Source organism: Pelodiscus sinensis, chromosome 16 (genome assembly GCF_052426305.1).
Source record: "Pelodiscus sinensis isolate ZL-2025 chromosome 16, ASM5242630v1, whole genome shotgun sequence".
NCBI lineage: Eukaryota > Metazoa > Chordata > Testudines > Trionychidae > Pelodiscus > Pelodiscus sinensis.
Genome location: NC_143067.1, coordinates 22,144,100 through 22,166,146, shown reverse-complemented (window position 1 = coordinate 22,166,146; position 22,047 = coordinate 22,144,100). Strand labels below are relative to the sequence as shown.

The 22,047-nt window shown below is 44.9% G+C and overlaps 1 protein-coding gene across 2 annotated transcripts in view; it reads left to right on the top strand.

Annotated features, from left to right (window-relative positions):
* Positions 1-22,047, top strand: part of DPYSL3 (dihydropyrimidinase like 3) — a 115,113-nt gene that overhangs the window by 19,810 nt on the left and 73,256 nt on the right. Inside the window, exon 1 of one of the 2 annotated variants that reach the window (XM_006124529.5) lies at positions 17,664-17,927. The exons of the other annotated variant lie outside the window; for it this stretch is intronic. Coding sequence (XP_006124591.3) covers positions 17,889-17,927 — 39 coding nt within the window. The 5' untranslated portion in view covers positions 17,664-17,888. Of the gene's footprint in view, positions 1-17,663; positions 17,928-22,047 lie in introns of those variants that run through there. 2 annotated transcript variants of the gene reach the window in all.

Here is a 22,047-nt window from a genome sequence, read left to right as displayed (position 1 = left end):
GTTCTTCCACTGTTATCTGTGCCTAACAGATGGGAGATGGAGCCTGTTAAACTTCCTCAGCTAGGGAGCAGTTGCTATGGATAGATGGAGAAAATGGGAGGAAGAAACAAAAACCAAACATCCCAGGCTCCCTTCCTGGAGACGGGGCTGAGAGGCTGGAAAATACTGGAGCACTTGGCTCATATGGCCAGGCTGGCTTGCTTCTGAGAGTGTGTGTCCAGCAGTGACTTTCCAATCCCTCAGTTGGGAAATAGCAGCGATCCTTTTGCACAGATAGATTTGCATCCAATAACATGTGTTTCCATTCAGCTGAAGGCGGGGGGCGAGGAGGGGGGTGAAGGCATGACGCTGAGCAGAAAACTTAGCCTCTCTGTACATTTTTCATTGTGCGTGTAATTAAAGGAGAACACACAGATGCCTCTGCTTTATGAGTTTTGCATCACCCTGTAGCCCTGTGAGAAAGTTGAGCTATCGTAGTGGAAATCCAGAGGCACACATATTAGCCAACAGATACCCCATGTTTAGTCCACAACAGCTGGCAAAACATAATCAGATGAGCTGAGGTCCATCAGGTCTCTTACTGTACCACTTGGCTTACCAAAACATTAAGGCATTTTGCAACCTTTCTAACTAGGTTGGTATTGTGCCTCTGATGCTGGCCATAGCTAAAGGCTGTAGAGGGGTGTAAAAGCCCCAGAAATAGCACATCTATGTGCAATAAGATATAGCGGAGGAATGTGATGGTCAGCTTATGGCAAGATCAGGAATCCAATAGTGCCAACTCCAAGCATTCAAAGTGCATGTATCAGGCCCTAAAATCATGAGATTGGAATAAAAATCATGACATTAAAAAGAATAAATGTTGGGGGGTTTTATGTGCTTTCTGGTTTCTGAACCTTTATGGCTAATGTTTTCCAGATGTTCTTCATAGTCCCGAACACTAGAAACTTGTCAATTAATCAAATGAATGCTGAGGAGGTGCTTGCGCAGTCATACGATTCCAAGAGTTGGAGCTTTAAGGAAAAATGCAGTGAATCCCCTGATGAAGTCACAAAAGGTGATAATACTAGAAACCGCCATCCCAACTGGGTGTGGTGTTTTCCATAGTCTGGAACAGCAGAGATTTGCCTACCAATCTTCCCAGTGCAAAAAAATACCTTGGGGGTGCCACCCCCTGGGCAGAATCAGTCATTGAAATGCTTCCTTCTAGCACCATCCCTGACATACAACCTCTCCCACCACATTCGTGGACCATAATGCCAGTCTGTAAATCTCTAGGGGCCACTGCAGTGTTAGTTGTGAGCCAGTGCTTGCTTACTCCCATCAACTACTGACTCCAGCTTCACAACTGGTGCTGGGGATGGCATGTGTAGACGAAGTCCTTGGGCCTGACCTTGGGTACAGCTCTCAGAAGTAAGGGAATGAAAAAGGAAACCAGTACTTCCTCCACATCTGCTGCTATTGGCTCAGATAAAACAGAGGAGTGTTAAGACTAGGGGCTTCTGTACTCGACAACAGGAAATGTAACAGCTTCCTCTAGCTAGGAATATGAAAGATTAACCAGAAAGCATCACCCTGAACAGGTGATGCTTACTGGTTCCAATTACCCAGTAGGGGTTGGAGCAGCTCCCCATCCCACTGCGGGCAGAGGCTGTTCCAGCCTGGTCACAGCAGGCAGAGGGGCTGGAGTGTCGTCCCCCCCACCTACCTTTCCTTTTAATCTCTTAACTCGTTAAATGCTATGTTTAACTGGTTAATCAATTAAACACAATTTTACATCAATAGCTTTAACTAGAGAAGAAAGGCAGGTGGCATTAGTGGCAAAAAAATATAATGAAAAGCAGGCAAGCGACGAATCAGCACTCACTTTAGGGATACCCTCCACGTTGGCAGAATCTCTCCCAAACAGAAGGAAACCATCAGCAGCACTGAGCTGATGCAGAAAGCACAGAAAAGTGCCCATTGGGATTTTTGTCACAAACAAGACAAATCAATCAAGTGTTAATGAGTCAGTGATGTATATGGACAGCTTGGAAGGAGATGGGGGTGAAGAGGATATGAACAGGCCCAGAAAGAACTGCAAGCAGCACTTACCAATACAGGGGAAGTGTTTGGAGGGCAACAGCCAGAATGTGCTAAGCAAATAGCCAGGTCTGCTGTTGCCATCTTTCGTGGACTCTGGTACTTTTTCATAAAAGTACCAGAGTATGGAGTCATGCGATAATGTGAGAATTTCAGCTTAAAGGATCATTCTTAGCCCTTGGGTTTTTAGAGAAAAGCTTGAAAATAGGAGCTGAGTGTATCCTAAAGGCTCAAAATTTAGAAGACAAAGAAGAACCAAAAAAGTATTATTTTTGCATCGATCTTAGGTTTTTTGTGGCTTCATACCTAGCATACAGCATGCTAGTGTGAGGCCTGGGGCATCTGAGAAGTGCAACAAGCTTCAGAAATGATCTAAAACAAAATGGAGAACTTCAATGGATGAGAATGAAAAATCTATGTAAACTGACTCAGAGGGGTAACTGTGTTAGTCTGTAACTTAAAAAAATTTAAAAACAACAAGTGGTCCTGTAGCACCTTAGGGCATGTGTACACTAGGAAATTATTTCAAATGAACTAAAATTGACTTAACTCCTGATTTTAGAAAATTGAAATAACTTGTTTCCACTATAGGGAAGCCTCAAAATTAGTCCAAGGCAGGCTCTGTTAATATTTACACACTATCTTGGACTTAGAGCTCCAAGAAGCACTGTGGAGTAATTAGTTCATATTACTCTGGAGAATAGTTATTTTGAAATAGCAATGCCGGAGCATCCACACTAATGCTATTTCAAAATTAGCATTATTCCCCAAGCAAAGCAGGAGCACAGATTTTGAAATAAGCGGCCTGTTATTTTGAAATAATGGGCTTGGTAGTGTGGACGCTCCACTTATAAATTCGACCTAAGGAGGGTTATATTGAAATAGAGCCCTAGTCTAGACTACGGCTAAGAGACTAACAAATATATAATAATATCACAAGCAACCCTGAAGAAGTGAGTTGTGCCCATGAAACCTCTGAAGAAGTGGGTTGTACCTGTCTGGCTATGTCTACACAGCAGCGTTATTTTGGAATAACAGAAGTTATTCCAACATAACATAGTCTGGTCTACACACAAGCACTTCGACATAATGTTGAAATAATATTGAGCTGGAGGACTTCTTACTCCGACTCCTGTAACCCTCATTGTATGAGGAGTAAGGAAAGTTGGAGGAAGAGTGCTCTATTTCAAAATAAGTGCTGTGTAGATGTTCCCAAATTCAAAATAAGCAATGTCAACCTAAGCTACACAATTAACGTAGCTCAAGTTGCATAGCTTATTTTGAATTTAGCCCTGCTGTGTAGACATACCTTGTGACAGTCAGAATAGAAGGCTATAAAAAAGTAATGGAGGGGAGATATATAAGCCTCAGACTGAGGAGATCTTTGTTCCCAGGGTAACAGGGAGGGGCTGGTTTAGAACCAAAAGAGACAATCGGGCAGTGGAACACCTGAGCTAATTGACCAGGCCTGCAGAGTCAAGCCAGTAGGCTAATTAGGACACCTGAGGGTAATTAAGAAAAACAGTTCTGACTGGCTATAAAAGCAGCTTTGCCTGCACTTGGGCACACACTATAGCTGAGAGGATGGAGGAGGGTGCTGCTGGGAGTAGGAGGAAAGAAGACGACAACTGAACACTAGGGCTACGTCTAGACTGGCATGTTTTTCCGCAAATGCTTTTAACGGAAAAACTTTTCCGTTAAAAGCATTTGTGGAAAATCATGCCAGTCTAGATGTAGCCCTGGTGTTCAGTTGTCGTCTCCTTTCCTCCTACTCCCAAAAGAGCGGCTAGATTGGCACGGATGCTTTTCCGCAAAAGCACTTTTTGTGGAAAAGCATCCGTGCCAATCTAGACACGGTTTTGCGCAAGAAAGCCCCGATCGCCATTTTCGCCATCGGAGCTTTTTTGCGCAAAACAGTTTTTAGCTGTCTACACTGGCCCTCTTGTGCAAAAATATTTCTGGAAAAGGGCTTTTGCCCGAACGGGAACGTCAAAGCATTTGCGCAAGAAGCACTAATTTTGGACAGTAGAACGTCAGTGCTTTTGCAAAAAATCAAGCGGCCAGTGTAGACAGCTGGCAAGTTTTTGTGCAAAAGCAGATGCTTTTGTGGAAAAACTTGCCAATCTAGACGCAGCCTAGGAGGATGAACTGGAGAGAAGGAAGGTGCTGGGGAAGGTGTGGGAAAGTAGCCCATTAGTCTTGGAGCTGTCTGATAGCAGGTGTTGGGAACTCACACAGGCAGCTCCTATTACAGGGCCCTGGGCTGGAACCTGGAGTTAGACGGTGGGCCTGGCCCCCCTGCCAACAACCACCTCCCCATTTCCATTCAGGGAAAAGGACTGTGGAGTTTGTTCATTTTACTATATGCTGGCCAATGATGAAGAGCTCAACAAACAGCAAATTAAAGCTCTAGGCGTGGTGCCTACAACTGAGAGCCTCTGAGGCAAGCGCAGGACCCACTGCGCTTATATATATATTAGGTATGTAAGCAACTAATTGACTATCTGATAAGCATAGGCTTATCAGGTAGTTGAGTCACTACTCAATTTGTTGCTTTCCCCTGCTCTTGCTGTCTCTGAGCAGGTGAACAGGAGCTGGTGCTGAGAGGAGTCGGCTTCAAACTGGTTCCCGCCAGTGCCATATCTGTGGGAGTGGGGCTGGGGAACAGAGGTACAGTGAGGAACCTGGGGCAAGAGGGGACTGTGGGTTCTCTGCTGTGCCTCTGCTTTTTAAATGTAGTAAGAGCCAGAATAGCAAGCACCCCATCCTTCTCCTTATCAACTAATCAAGTAGTCGATTGAAATTCCATCGACTACTCAATTAGCTGATTAATCAAAATTTAACATCCCTAATATATATATATATATATATATATTTGTTAGTCCTAAGGTGCTTACACACCATTCATTTATTAAGTTTTTCTGTGTAAACAGACTCTTACCAGCTAGCAGAACCTAGTGGAAAAACCTGTCTCTGAACACAAACACTAAGGCTGCATCTACATTAGCGTGATCTTGCAAAAAAGCAGCCGCTTTTGTGCAAAAACATGCTGCCTGTCTACACTGGCGGGGAGTTCTTGTGCAAGAACACTGACGTTCTAATGTGTGAAATCAGTGCTTCTTGCGCAAGAACTATGATGCTCCCGCTCAGGAATAAGCCCTTTTGTGCAACTGTTCTCGCGCAAGAGGCCAGCGTAGACAGGCAGTATGAATTTCTTGCGCAAGAAAGCCCGATGGCTAAAATGGCCATCGGAGCTTTCTTGCGCAAGAGAGCGTCTACACTGGCACAGATGCTCTTGCGCAAAAGCACATCTCTTGCACAAAGGTATATGCCAGTGTAGACGCTCTCTTGCGCAAATACTTTAAAGCAAGAACTCTTGCGTTAAAGAGTATTTGCACAAGATTATGCTAATGTAGACGTAGCCTAAGGATGAACTGATTTTGGGATTAAATCCACTAGTCACATGCCATAATTTTGGTTCATTGATGATTTAAAACAGAAAGAACTCTAGTTTTTAGATGGCCTTTTTGATGAATCAAAGCAGTTCTTTGGTTAGAAGACATTACAGCCACATGTTCACAAATCCGTTACTAATTGGGGATGCCCACTATGAAGCACCTATTGGGAGACAGAGACCCATTTACCAAAAATCTGCTCCCTCTGGCCTAATTTACAGTGGTGTGAAGCCCACAGCTTCAGCACCCCCAGCTCCAGTAGTACTCCAGCAAGTAGCACCAGTATCATTGTAACTGGTATCTTAGTGTCACTGATGATTCTGTTCTTATTCTTTATATTGGTTTTTTTGTAAGCTATTTGCTCTACTTTATATTATCCTGCAGCAGTGAGTTCCATGTAGCAACTACGTACTGTTTCATTTTTAACTATTTCTTCCGAAATGCTTTAAAGGACTTATCTTTCAGTTTAGCTAAGGCTCCCTTGATCTAATATTATGGGAAAAATCCTTACATGTCCAATGTAAGTTGGTTTGCCAGAATTCATTTTTTATTTTTTGATAATTGACAGATACTTACGATGTTTAAGTATTTTTTAGTGATTGGGAGGGTTAGATATCACAATTCAAAAACTTAAAGCTTTATAAAACATTGAAACACAAATTGTCAACATCGCTTGTCAAAATATACAGAGTAAATATCCTTAAATCAATGAATTATGCCTGTTTGTTTTCTAGTCCATTCAGAACAAGCCTAAATCTCAATTTAAGTCATGGGATTTTGACTCAGTTCTCAAGGAACATGTTTCTTTCTTGTAAAATTTTGACTATGGATGGAAATATTTTTTTATCAATTTATGAGTATGGTGACATTGACATTTACCAACATTTACAGCTAAAAATCTAATGCTCCAAGTCTAGTTATAAATGAGATCTCTCTCTTCTCTACTATTAATGGTATTATACAACAGAGGGGAACTGAGAGACAGTTGGGATTTCTGGTAGGGCCTGAGCCTAGGGAAACGGCTAGTTATTGACCAACAGAGCAAGAGCTATGAGGAGGGAGAACTGTGGTGGTGATGTCATTACTCATTCACTAATACAGTAATTTCATCGAGAGATCATGTGATAACTTTATCTTTTGATTGGACAACAGGCATCCTGGGTAGTTTAAATTTAAATGTTTAGGATTATTGTTCATGTTCAAGTCCAGCTATCTCAAATGTAGGGCCTGATCCTCATGGCCCGTGATTCTGCAGTTGTCTGGTGGGAAGTGTGATTGTTCAGGTCCAGTTACTGCTGAATGGAATATTCCAGAAATAAGCTTTTTGTGAAGGTGAGCCTGGGCTAGTTGGCAGCATTGAGATCAAATCCCATGGCAAGAAGGACACGGGCTAGTAGCATGCTACACTTCTCAGAAAATCAATGAGGAGTCCTGTGGCACCTTAAATTTGATAGTCTCTATTAGGACGTTATGTCCTAATAAATCTGTTAGTCTCTAAGGGTACATCTAGACTACACACTTCTTTCAAAAGAGATCATCTAGACAGCCACAACTTTTTTCGAAAAAGTGATCCGCTTTTTCGAAAGAGAGCACCCAGGCAATCTGGATGTGCTCTCTTTTGAAAAAGCCCTGTTTGCGGTCAAGAATGCCTTTTTTTGAAAGAGACCTTTCAGAAAGGCTTTTTTCCTTGAAAAATGAGGTTTACTGCTGTTGAAAAAACCACCACGTTCTTTCAATTTATTTTTTGCCTGCCACGCTGACTGTCCTCCAGCTTCCTGCCCTTCCCTAAATCCTGGCACTGGAGCCACCTCTGCGTCAAATTCACACTCCTATAATGCTCTGCCACATCTCCAATACCTTCTTAACACCCTTCTGCAGGAAGGATATCTTTGCAGGAGGAACTCAGTGTTCTTCAATGGTGTTGACCCCACAGGGCCAACTTGCTGCAGTGGAAATGGGTTTCGAATGCTGCAGCACTATAGAAATAATGAATAATGCTAATTAGTGGGATGTATTAGTGATCGTTCTTTGTATTAGTTTTGGGTTGTGCTTGTGTTCCACCTGCACAGCGAAGCCCTTTCCAACAGGGGCTGAGTGCTGTTCTCCACAGCAAGTTAAAGTGAGCCCCTCCACTGAGATTAGAAGCTGTGTCATGTCTGATGAGTTGGCCACCTGCTCTGGGAGAGGAAGGGGAATTCTACTTCCTCTAAGCCAAGCATCTGGAGTGTCTCACCATGAGATGCGCTCCTGGGAATTTTGATGGCTGTCCTCATCTCTATTTTAATCTTTAAACTGGAATGCCTTTTCTGGGGCTTGCCAGGCAAACAGTATAGAGGAAAAAAAGAACTGGGGTGACAGGATGCCAGAGAGCTTGAGGTGGAGAAAGAAAGACAGCAATCATTGATATACAGAATCATTAATGAAAACACAGGCATGTGTCCAGATCTACTGCACTTTCCTTTTTGCAAACTGGTTTTTTAAAAGGAGGAACTGGAGAGACAGATAATGATTATCTGTGAATTTTCTCATTCAGACCCTGCTGAAATTAATAGTATCACTGAGCATAAGAATGGCTTTCCAGGGCCCTAATGCTGTCTAACTTGTGTAACTTGCTGCACTGGTTGGTGCTACCTACTACTGGCTGCAACAACCCCTGAGGAGATAGATTCATCCTTCTCTCACTTGCCAGGCATTTTTCAGTATACAGCACCTGATCCTGAGAGAGATGACATGCACTCCCTAACTCAGTGGTTCTCAAAGTGTGATCTGCGGACCACTAGTGGTCCATGACCATATTGAATACCTGCAATCACTGAAATGAGTCGTGACCTGCTTCTGAATTTAAAGAAAATCAAGTCAGAATTGGGGCTTATTTAAATTATAGTATAAACTTTTAGGGGCAAGCTGTATGCTGCTGAATACTGAATGAGACCTTTGGGCATTGTCGTGCTATTAACAGTAGAAAAAGTTGTTCTCTGAGTGTCTAATGTGAATTAGATTTTTTATTTTTAACTATAAAGATTTCATGGTATTTTTTGAAATTCCTTTTAAACTAAGTGATGCAGTCAACTTAAAATTTCACTTCTGCCTGGATATTTATTAAATTGTATAAGTAACAGAAAAGATGACAGTAATGGAAAGAGATGACCGAGACCTCTTCATTCTTTTCATATTGTTTACTCTGTGCACTGTATTACGCCACTTTTGTGCCTATTGTTTGTGTGGATGTCACATAGTAACGGGAGAGAAAAAATATTGAAATATGGAAACTTGTTTGTACAGCTACAGTACTTGGCAAAGAGACATACGATACCCAATGCTATATTTTTAAAACTGTCTAATGTTCAGACCATCATTATCCCTTTAAGCAACTGTTTACATTTTGGAATGCTTCTTTATTGACTGATTGACTGCTACTTTTTAGGATTGCAGACTTTTAATAGTTTTGTCATCTGTTGATCTTTAAGTTACTGAATGAAGGATGTTTAACATCTGCAAGCATCAAACGAAGGGCCCCATAGAAGAACAAAATATAATTAAAACGTTTGGGTTCGATTCTCTCTGAGCTCCGTTGATACCAACCCAGCTTGCAGTGAGAGGGGAACTAGGAGGCTTATCCATCTGGTTCAAAAATCCAGGTAGCTGAAACTTAAGCAAGAGGAGAATCAGTTAGCACTAGCACGTTTATGGAACACAGCTGAACATCTTATTCCCTCCAATGCTATTCATAGACTCCAAGCAGTTCATAACTATATTGTATTCTACTCTGTTTGCCCAGATAGTATCTTAATATGATAAAGGAGGCGGCAGACAGGTAGGGGATCAGGTCTCCTGTCCTGGAGCTGTCCTGGATTGAAGTGTCATTAGAGGAGGTTTTGGAACAAATAGAAAAACTTAACATTAACAAATCACCAGGACCAGATGGCATTCATCCAAGGGTTCTAAAAGAACTCAAATGGGAAATTGCTGAACTATTATTTGTGGTTTGTAACCTATCCTTTAAATCAGCTTCCATACCTAATGACTGGAAGGTAGCTAATGTGACACCAATATTTAAAAAGGGCTGTAGAGGCAATCCTGGCAATTACAGACCGGTAAGTCTAACTTCAGTACCAGGCAAATTAGTTGAAACAATAGTAAAGAATAAAATTGTCAGGCACATAGAAAAACATAATTTGTTGGACAAAAGTCAACATGGTTTCTATAAAGGAAAATCATGTCTTACTAATCTATTAGAGTTCTTTGAAGGGGTTAAGAAACATGCGGACAAGGGTGAGCCAGTAGATATAGTATACTTAGATTTTCAGAAAGCCTTTGACAAGGTCCCTCACCAAAGGCTCTTGTGTAAATTACATGGTGATGGGATAAAAGGGAAGGTCCTTTCATGGATTGAGAACTGGTTAAAAGACAGGAAACAAAGGGTAGGAATAAATGGTAAATTTTCAGAATGGAGAGGGGGTAACTAGTAGTGTCTCCCAAGGGTCAGTCCTGGGACCAATCCTGTTCAACTTACTCATAAATGATCTGGAGAAAGGGGTAAGCAGTGAGGTAACAAGTTTGCGGATGATACTAAACTTTTCAAGATAGTCAAAACAGAAGCAGACTGTGAAGAACTTCAAAAAGATCTCACCAAACTGAGTGATTGGGCAACAAAATGGCAAATGAAATTTAATGTGGACAAGTGTAAAGTAATGCACTTTGGAAAAATTAACCCCAACTATACGTACAGTATGATGGGAGCTAATCTGGCTACGACAAATCAGGAAAGAGATCTTGGAGTTCTTCTTCGAGCAGTGTCCTGTGGGTGGTCCACTGTAGGTGTCGGGCTTATCCCGGCGCTGCAGATCGGAGAACTTTTCTAGCCGTAATTGCCGGACCGCGCATGGTGCCTTTTCGCGCCGTTTGCGTTCGCGCGGTCCGGCTCCTGCCAGTTCCTCCTGACCGGCCGTGGACGGAATAACGTTTCTCTTCAGACTCTGTCAGAGTGAGAGAGGAAGAACTCAACAGGATTTAGTTAGATTAGTTCATAGTTAGTTCTTTCCAGTTATTATAAGTTAGTTATTAGTCGTAGCCGTTCTAGTTTAAAAAAAAAAATTTCTTCAAGTTATCTGTAAATAGTTTTCCCCTGACTCTTGTCAGAGGAAGAAAGAGGCGACCATGCCGGGTTCACCTGGATTTAAAAAGTGCAGCTCATTCCGGGAAGCAATGCCTGCCTCCGACGGTTACGCTCTTTGCATCAGGTGCCTCGGTGAGTGACACATACCCCAGAACTGTCCTCACTGCTCCAAGCTCACCGCGAGAGCGAGGAGGGACAGGGACATGAGGCTTAAAATGCCCCTCTTTGACAGGGCATTACAGCCGCAAGATACGACAACTCCCGTATTGCTTCTGCATCCCTCAGCCAAACTGTCCCCAAAGAAGGCGAAGAAAAGACCATCGCCTTCTTGTTCCCTTCCCCCGATGCGTGTTAGCGTGGGAGACAAACCGGGCACCTCGGGCTTGCATGGCCATCTTAAGGCGAAGCACTGTCTCAGCACTTCAGCTCCGCAGCCCGCGACTCTTCCGGTGCCCAAGTTATCGTCGGCACCGAAGCCTTCCCCGGCGCCGACGCCACGCGCGGCACCGAGAGCACCCTCCGCACCGTCTATGCCTGCGGCACCATGAGTGGTCTCGGCGCAGACGACTCTTACCGCACCAATTCCCACCTCGGCACCGAACGAACCTCCGGCACAGAACGGGCCGCCGGCACCGCGACGCTACTCGGCACCATCAGATTCCAGGGCACCATGCTCTTCACCGGCACCATCAGATTCCAGGGCACCATGCTCTTCACCGGCACCAAGTGACTCGCCGGCACCAAGCGACTCTTCGGTGCGGGAATCCACCCCAGCTCTGGAGGATGCTCTTCCACAACATTCTCCGGTCCCTTCTGATGCGGCACTGCACCCGACGCTGACGGAAGGAGGTGGACAGTCTACACGACCCTCTGCCCTCACTGTTTCCCCAGAGCAGACTGCTATAACCACGCATCGAAGATCTACACCATCTCCCACACCAGAGAACACCCAATTCTCACCGGAACCGCCTTCTCCTTCATCGGGGCTTTCAGCTCAAACCATGAGACATCCACAGAGGGTCTACCGCTCTCCACGTATCTCACCAAGATGCCATTACCGCCGGTCGCCTCCCCCAACTCCGAGATCCAGGGAATGATCCCGATCTCCTAGGTCCCCATCAGGCTCCGGTCACTCTGGGTACTATAGCTGCCACAGAGCCCGTTACTACAGCAGGTCACCGCATCGCTCCCGCTATTACCATGGCTCACCGGAGCAACACCGTTATTATAGGCACTATTCTCATTCTTCTGCCCGACGTTCGTCAATATCTTATTCTCCACATCGGTCTCACACATCACCCAGCAGGGAATGTCAACCCTTACTGTCAACAACCAGACCACCAACTCCATCAGGTATCCCACCTCCCCAACCACCTGAGCCACAGGTCCTACAACAACACACCATTCAGGATGAGCCTCAGGACCGGTCCCCCACCAACCAATCCTCTTCCTCGCCGGATGATGCAGTATTCCAGGAAGACACATCACCATCGGAGGATCTCCGACAATTCCAGGACCTTTTCAGGAGAGTGGCGGCGTCACGGAATGTGCAGATTGCAGAAGTCCAGCAGAAGTCCCACCATCTGCTCAGAAACCTGCATCCCTCACATCAGGCCAAGGTGGCTCTTCCACTGGATGATGCCATTCTTGAGATTGTGGATGATATATGGCAGTTGCTGGCTTCTGCACCAGCCACTAACAAAAAAGCAGACAAAAAATATTATGTTCCAGCCAAAGGGATGGAGTTTCTTTTCTCCCATCCCCAACCGAATTCCCTGGTTGCCGATGCAGCCCAGCAAAGAATGAAGGGCTCGCAACAAAGACCTAATGTGCCGGACAGAGACATGAAACAGCTAGACCTCTTCAGATGAAAGGTTTACTCGTCTGCTACTCTGACGCTCCGTATGGCAAATTATTCCACACTATTAGCTAATCCTAGCTTTGATAACTATTCTAAATTAGTGCCCCTACTGGAACATCTACCTCAGAGCAAAAGGGAGGTCCTCAAATCGGTAGTCCAAGAAGGCTATGCGGCTTCCAGAACAGCTCTCCACATAGCTTTGGACATGGCGGACACTGGAGCGCGTACCACAGCCACATCCGTGGTCATGCGCAGGGCATCTTTGCTGCACCAGGCAGCAGTTCCCAAAGACCTTCTTTCCAAAGTCCAGGACCTACCCTTCGATAGGCAAAATCTTTTCTCTGACAAAACCAATCAGGAGCTTCATTCTGGTAAAGATTCAAGAACCACACTCAAGACCCTAGGGATGTATATGCCTCCTTATCGTCCAAAGAGGTATACTCCCTATCAAAGGCAAAGACCGTTTACCTTTCAACCATCTCAATACAGGCAGCAGGACCAGCAAGGTAATCGGCAGCACCGGCAAAAAAGAAGACCTCAACCAAAAACATCTGGCCGTTTAACTACCAAGCAGCAAGTTTGACATCCCCGTCAAGGGACTGTGCATCATTCTGCTGAGCAGACAACCCAACCCTCCGCAGGCGTTATTCCACCATCGCCTGAGACCCTTCCAACACCGGTGGTCTCACATCACCACCGACAGATGGGTACTGCAAACAATTACGCTAGGGCATACCATTCCATTCACCACTCTACCCCCTCCCAACCTCCCCACCCCGTCCCTTTTCAGGGACCCATCGCACGAGCCTCTCTTACAACAAGAGGTCGATCGACTCCTCGTCATCGGGGCAATAGAGACAGTACTAAAAGAGTTCCGGGGACAGGGATTCTATTCCCGATATTTTCTAACAGAGAAAAAATCAGGGGGGTGGAGGCCGATTCTCAACCTCAAAGGACTAAATCGGTATCTGCGGAAGTACCGTTTCAGGATGGTTACCCTAGCCACCCTTGAAAGTAACTTGAAAGTAGGAATAAGAAATCCTCCGGAAAAGGGCCTATTTTCTGGAGAATCACATCTAGACTGGCGCTTTTCTCCGGCTTATCCCCAAGCCGGAAAAAAGCGGCAGCCATGTAAATGCAAATGCCGCGGGGGATATTTAAATCCCCCGCGGAATTTGCAATTCCGAAGTCTACATTAGCATCCCTTTTCCGGAAAGGGGTGCCAATGTAGACACAGCCTGTGTGTGTCTCTGTCATTCTCACAAACACACACTGTCCTTCACTCATCTCCTGACCCAACACGTACATGGGGGGTTGTTGTTGCTACTACTTTTATTTCTAAAATGCCTAACCTCTCATATAATGATCCCTGTGGTGATTGCTGTTCCTGGAAGTGGTTGGCATGTCCTTGTGGCCCCTGAGAAAGGCAGAGCAGAGGATCTCCACATGCTGTCCTTGCCTGCAGACACCGCTCCTGCAGTTCCCATTCTTCAGTAACAGGGAACTGTGGCCAGTAGAAACTGTGGGCACAGTGCCTGTAGATGAGGGGCAGCACATGGTGACATAGAGCCATCACTGTACATGCCAGCTGCTTACAGGAGTGGTGCAGGGCCAGGGCAGGAGTAAGCCCTTAACCCTACTGCTCCGCCACCCAGAAGCCATCTCAGTTAAATGGTGCCCATCCAGAGCCTGCTTCCTGAACCCCTGTCCCAGCCCTGAACCTCCCCCTGCACCCAAACTACTTCCTCGATCTTGCACCCTGATACCCCTCTTGGACCCCAATCGCCCACTCTGGGCTAAGCCCAGAGCCCCTCCCACACTCCAAAACCCTTGGCTCAAAACCAGACCCTGCTCCCCAATTCCTTACCCAGCTTAGTGAAAGTGAGTGAGGATGGGGGAGGAAGGGAGATGGAGTGAGCAGGGTGAGGCCTCGGAGAAGGGGTGGAGCAGGGGCAAGGCCTCAAAGAAGGGGCAGGAAGAAGTGGGGTGAGGGTATGTGGGTTGAGGTAGATCTTACATTGCACTTACATTGAAAAAATGATCTTGTGGTTAAAAAAGTTGGAGACCACTGTGTGTTTTAAGGTTACAGACTACCACCGCTACCCCTCTGAGAGTTAAACCAGCCATCTTCTTTGTGACAGAATTCCTTTTTGATCTGTGTGTGTACAGTGCTTAGCCCCGTATTTCTCAACTTTTTTTTATAAAGTACCCCCGTGTAAAAAATAAAATTATAAGTACCCCCAACACCTACAGTTTTTAGACACACACAATTTTTTTTCTATCATTGCAACACATTTGTTGAAACAACTTACAGCCGGTGACATGCTGGTTATGATATATATGGGTCTTTTGGAGGAAAACTGGTTTGCCTTTAGTGTTCCCACTTCCATGTTTTAAGCAATAACAGATAAAAACTATTGAAAATACAATACTGCCTCCCTACCAAGGTGCAAGTGCACTGTTCACGTGTATGAGAAGAAGGTTTGAGTCATGTGAGAGTAAGGCCTGTGATGTTATCAATCTGACCTACCTGTGTTATTGTGTTATCCAAGGCTGTCCTTGGGGGAGTGAGGGATCCAGGACAATCCCTTCGCTCTATCCGCCCCAGGGCCTGTCAAACCTCTTCATGCCTCTGTACCACCCCTCTCCCGCCTCTTCCTCCAACCTCCATCCATGCTGTGCCTCCTTCCCCAAGTGACATGGCCCAGGAGACTAGCAGGGTGCCTAGTGCTGGCAGCAGGGCCCACCCCACACTCACTGGTGGCACTGGGGGGAAGAAGAGCAACCCAGCCCCAATATGTTCTGTTCCCATGGCTCCCAGTTGCATGGCTCTGCTTCCCACTGCCTGTAAATGCAGGGGTTGGTTCTACCACTTGCCTTAAGCTCTCCACCTGAGCGATGCAGCTGGGAACCAGCAGAGCGGACTGGGACTGGATCGCTTCACTTCCTGCTGGTGAATTCGGAGACATACCCAACCTCGGCTGTTGGTGCCCCCCCCCCCCCCCCCGGCTTGTCCACCAGGCTGTCCTGGGCCTCATGACTCGCTCCCAAAGCATGGGGCCCTACTCTTGTTTTATCTTTCTAGATGCTATAAGTAGTTGTGGAAGTGAGCAGGTTATGGAGATGCCTTGTGGTTGGGATGCAGTTGGCTTGTCTTGTGCTCGGGAATGTGGTTTTTTGCATTGTAATGGTGATAGCTCTAACATCCCCATGTGCTTCAGGGAAAAAAATGAAGGGCAACAAAGCTGTTAGCCTGATCCACTGGAAGCCTTTATATTGGAATCAGAGACCAGACCACCACACCGAGAGCTTGCAATAACCAGCTAAAATGGAATTGTGTGCAGTAGCCCACACAAACAGCCCCACAGCCTTTCTTTGTGCTGATTCAATCTGTCAAAACAAATATTCCAGTGACTGGCTAGCCATAATAAGCTTTACAGGTGGAACCCTCCCTAGGAAATGCCCTGCCTTGGGCAGCCCTCAAAGCTAGGAACTGTCAGCAGAGTGGAAACATTTCAGGCCTGATCCAAAGCCTGTTGAAGTGTAGTAGAAATTCAGAGTTTGGACTAGTCAATTACAGACTTCACTTGGAATCGGAAACACACAATCAAGCAGCAGCAGAGAAAAACAAAACAAAAATATAGTAGTACTGTGTTAAATAGAAGCTACTGAAAAGGAAAGCAGCATTTTTATTCTTCAAGTTTCAAAGCTGTATTAAGTCAAAGTTCAACTGTTCAGCTGTAAACTTTTGAAAGAACAACCATAATATTTTGTTTAGAGTTATGAACATTTCAGAGTTATGAAAAAACCTCCATTTCCAAGGTGCTCATAACTTTGAGGTTCTACTGTAAATGGGAGCTTTACCATTGACTTCGGTAGGCTTTGGGGCAGGCACTGTGGATGTGTCTACATGTCAGTTGGGAGGGAGCTTCACTCAACAGATTTGTGTGAAGGGGCCCATGCTAAGAACAGCTGTGTAGAATTTACATTTGGGCTGGAAATTGGGAGCTGCAATGTCTACACAGCTGCAGGTTGAACCTCTCTAGTTTGGCATTCTCTGGTCTGGCAACATTTATGGTTCAGCATAATTTTGATTAGCCAGATATCCACTTTTTATTATGGGTGTGGCCAAGTTTCCCCATGGGCCCATAAAGTTTGTTTACAGCCACCAGCCCTGGTTGTCAGTGTTCTGCGTTATTTAATTCAACTTTATCTCTAAGGCTAGGTCTACACTTTTAGCTTTTTCCAATTGGGGACAAATGGCGGAAAAGCCTTCTCTTTCGGCAGAGCCCTTATCCCTCACAGAACAAGGAATACAGGGCTCCCCGAAAGAGTGCATTTGCTCTTCCGCAAAAAAAATGGAAGAGCAAATGCATTCCTTGGACACTATTCGTAGCCAGCTATCACTAACCCTGTATGGTGAGTCTGCTGCATCATGCTGCAAGTCTTGCTTTCAGATTCCATGTAGACATGCCCTAACGTTCAGTTCATAAACATATTTGGAAAGACGCCTAAAGGAGGGGATTAAATGCACAAGCGACAGAGATATGGGGGAGAGAAAGGTATCCCCACACTCTCTGTAGTGCACTGGATTCTTAACAGATTGGGGGAAAACTATCCCTGCATTAATATCAAGGACATAAGATAGATCCCCTTTTCTACTTACTTTAATTTAGCATTGCAAATGGGTTCAGAACTATGCATGGAGACAAGGACCAGCAGAGAGTGCAGCCATCTGCTAATGGAACACAAGGGATTTTGTTAGGTGAGGGGAAGACGCATTTTTGTCTGCAAAGGGAGGGGTGATGACAGATGAGAATCCCGCCACTACTGCTGCTGTTTGGGCTGTCCTTAATACTCCTTGCGTTGCTGTTTAGGGAGCAGAGGGCTAGTTTTTTTCTCTTCCGGCGCCTGCTCTCTGTAGCTGCATCCCCAGGGATGACCCACCCCGCTGCCCCCCTTTCTTTTTGCAGTTTAAGGTTCAAGACTCTCGCTGCTCCCCCTGGCGGCCGCCGCGCCTCACCACAACAACGCAGTGTGGGTGAGGCGGCTGAAACAAGCGGAGAGAAAAAAAGTCAATAGAGGGAGAGACCCAGGGAGGGAGGAGCCGCCTGATCAGCCATTCGTGTCTCACAAGGTCCCAGCTGGCACAGGGAAAAAGGAGTGTGTGAGGATTGACTATTGTGTAAAGCAGGAGGGAGGGGGAAAGACAGAAGGAGAAAGAAGGGGGAATACGGGGGAAAGAAGGAGGGAAGGAAGCATCATTTGTTCCACCTGATCTTGGGCAAAGCACCAGCCTAGACAGACGACAGCTTGCAAAAGGGACACTCAGGTTGGAGGGTAGGAGCCGGCTTTCTGCCTGCAGCAGATCACCATGTCCTATCAAGGCAAGAAGAACATCCCCAGGATTACAGTGAGTGCCTTACCTCTCTCCACCCTACGCCCCCGTATTTCCCCCTCTTGTATATTTTGTGTCAGCACCCCAGTGTCTCCTTCTGTCCCCTTATTGTGCGAAAGGATCCAGTGCAAAATGTGATCTTTACTTGTTTTTTTCCCTGGGCAATAAATCTTGCAGTTTGCAAAGGGTGGCTGAGAGAATTTCAGATCCTGCAATTTCTTTTCGAATGCAAGTGATTTGCCTAAGAGTGAAATTCATTTGTGGGGCGCGATGTTCCTTACCTCCCATTGCCTGGACGGATTGCAGTTGTCATGCATGGCAAAAACCGATGGTTGCTTTGCAAATAATATTGCCGTCAACTCCCTTGCGATTAGCAATGGGATTGTAAATTCATACTTATTTGTGCATCTGTGTGCAGTGGATTAACTGACATTTAGTTTAGTGGAACATGTGTGCGTCTCTTCACTCGCTCCTGCATATAACAGCAAGATCCGTTTGCAGTGTTTTCCTCCCTCTTTGGACAGCCGCTGTCTTTTTGGACAAGGAAGAGGGGAAGTGGGAGGAGGGGGGATGGGAGGGATTGACCCTTCAGTTCTAAGATCGGGCTGGATTTAAAAGGAGACAACTTGATCGCTATTTTGTGATTATGTCTCTCCTTGAGCAGAGAGACTTTTCCCACTTGCTCTTTTGCATAGTTTCTTTTAATTACTGATATATGGGCGCGTCAAGTGTTTTTGCTGGTGCAAATGGAGTGAAAATAGGAACTGATTCGTCTGCAGAAATGAAAGTCATGATTAAAAACAAGAAACATTGTCACAGTGATTAAGAATAAAATAAGCAATTCCTTCCCCTCCTTCTTTACAACTAAACAGACAGCACTGCAAGTTTTTTGTGTTGGGGTAGATGCTAGATGAGCAGGGTGGGAGGAAAAATGCAGTGAAATGTAATAATCTGACCCAGTATCTACATCCCCTCTTGCTGTGTCATGCAAGTGCCTTTCCCGTGGATAAATATCCCACCCTGATTTATTGTCCATGCAATGAAATGCATTGTGGTAAGGTACTGTCTTGGTCTCCAGTAGGCCTTGGCTGGGGTTTATTGTTGCTGGTTTAAATGCATGCAAGGAGTGCAGCTGTGCTTTGTCTCCAGTGAATTTAATTAAACCTTTGTGGTATGGGGGGTGCATTGGGGGAATGGGAGGTTTCTCCATCTTTGTAAGGCAGACAAAGGAAGCGTAAGCAGATGGGGGGAGTCTTTGCAGATGCCTGACCTTTAAATATACTTGTTTACATGATTATTTCTCTAAACTACCTTTTTATTTATTTATAATTACATTAATAATAAAATGATCTGAATCAGTCAGAGCTTTTTGTTAAGCTGCCTGAGAGATCCTTGGATTTAGCACATCATCCTTATCTATTTTGTTATTCATAGATACATTTTAATGACATATGAGCATGCACCTTTTAGTATTTTTGAGCTTCTCAAAGGAGCAAGTCTTTATAGCTGCAAGCTTGTACATTTTACTGGGAGAAACTCAGCAGTTTCACCGAGGGGTAATAGTCTCCAACAGTTTCACTGACGTACTACCATTATAAACTCAGGGACAGACAAACCTTTCTATCATTTTAAAATGCCGTCTATTATGAAACTTGCCCAGGGCTGCAGGGCAAATGGGCACTCAGTAGGGAGATGGTATCTGTTTAATATACATAGCATAGACCATGATTCCAGAGTGTTAGAGAATAATTTAGATTATTTAGTGTATTAAAACCCTTGAATGGAGACAAATGTCTTTGTATGTAATCTAATTTTTATTGTTTTCAAATGGTTTTAAATATCAGTGTGGTTAAGGGATGTCTATATCACAGACAAGTGTAAAACATCATCTTAAGGTATAATCTAAATGTAAAACATCAGCTAAATTCCTTGCTATCTTGCTCCTTCATTTGCTGCATCAGGTGCAGCAGTTTCCCTGACTGTGCAGTAGCACAGGGTGACCACACCTACCTTCTTGAGAAGTGGCATGAAGCTACTCTGAAAGAGAGAGGCTTGGCTGACATGTTTTCTCTGAAGCCACAGGAAGGCTGCTGCACAGGAGTCTTAATATTTCCAGATGTCAGCCTTTTTATGAAATTTTTCATGTTCTGATCTGTCTTGTTACTTCCTCTGTGGGACACAGCCTCTGTCTCTGTTGTGGGATCATTGTTTCTGGGCTACAGCAAAATGGGAGGCTGTATGCATATTGTTTCTGTGAAGGTGATCTTGGACTCTGCAGCTGGCCACCTCGTTGATGTTTGATTTTTCCTCTTGTATTGTGTTTAACTCTGCTTTCCTCTGAGAATGATTCTGGCTGTAAGTTGAAAGAGGAGAATTCCATTTGAGAGCTAAAATATTTTCTTTAATGTCCAAATGCAAACAAAACCCTATCTAAAAGACATAAAAATAACATGACAAAGGGAATTTGTCTTTATTTTAAAACAACCTTTGCTCTTTTCTTGGACTTTTTATAAGAGGATCTCAAGATACTTCACAAATGCTGGCCTGATTCTACTCTGCCTGAATTCAATAGGAATTTTTGCTACAAAGAATGGGATCTCACTCCATTGCTACAATTTTCCTTCTATCAAACTGCTGAAGCTTTAACGTAGTCAGCTGTAACTGCACCATTTGACTTTCTTTTCCTTGTAACCCTCTTGGCCACTTCTAAAGCTTTGTAATTTCCACAGCATTTTTGCTCTCATGGACTCTGCTTTTCTTGCCAGCTCCAGCCTTTAATTGGCATGGAGGAGAGTGAGGCAGTATCTCTAAAGTTCTTGTTTTTGGATGGCCCTTGTACCAGGGAAAATTCCTTGAGCTCTAGAGGAAACAATAAGAGTTTCTTATCTCTGGTTGGAAGTTCCATTCTCATTTGCTTTTGTTCCCTGGGATAAATGAGTCTGTTCAGTCATTTCATTAGCTGATGGGGGCTGTGGCCCACTGTAGACAAGGTGACTGGTGCATATACTCTTTCAATCACTTTATTAGTTCCTTTTTTAAAAAAAATCTAAATTTGTTTTATCCCAGCATCTGTTTTGTTCTCACTAGAATGCATAGAAGCATCTATGAGTATGTGATCATCAGTGGAGCGTGAATAGAATAGAATTTGGTACTATTTAATACCATTTGGAAATGAAGTACAGGCAGTCCCCGGGTTACATGGATCCGACTTACATCGGATCCCTACTTACAAACGGGGTGAGGCAACCCCGCACTAGCTGCTTCCCCCCAGCAGACCAGGGAGACGCGGAGCGGCTTTTCTCAAGAGACACCTCAGCTTGAGAATAAAGGACTGAGGGAAGTGAGGCGTGGGAGAATAAAACTGAGCTCTGGAGAAATGTTTGGCTAGAGTTTCCCCTACAATATGTACCAGTTCCGACTTACATACAAATTCAACTTAAGAACAAACCTACAGTCCCTATCTTGTACGTAACCCGGGGACTGCCTGTATCCCAAAGCACCTTGCAGATCTTGGTTAGGGCTCTGAGGAGGAGTCTTGGGTATGAGAAATGTGGCCTTTTGAGAAAAATAGAGATAATAATGGGCATTACACAGTAACTCTCACACTCAATAGTGCAATGGCTTTAGCTATTCTCTCACTAGTCATTAGCAATGGGCAAGAAGAAATTTGGTTTAGTGGCTTTTTTTCTTAAGGATACATTGGGATTTAGAGGATACAGACAGAGTACCTCCAAATTACAAGCACTGAGAAATCAGAGGGATTTTATTGTAGAGATTTTAGCTAAAGCATAATGCACACTGAAGGGCTGAGCACAAGACGTCCTGGAGTTGTTGATTTGGTTGGTCCCAGAGTACAGAGGTAAAATCCTGTTTAATCAGTTAACCACTTATATGGGGCAGAGGGGAAGTGCCCCCCCCCTTGCAGTGCAGGAACCCGCACTGGCCAGGTCGGGCCACCATGATGGGGGGGGGGGCTCCATGGTGCCGTGTGCTGCTCCTCATCTACAGGCACTGAGTCCACAGCTTCTACTGGCCACACTTAGTTATTCATCAATGGGAGCTGCAGCAGTGGTGTCTGCAGGTAAGGACTGCATGTGGAGACCCCCTTCTCTCCCTTTCTCAGGGGCTGTAGGGA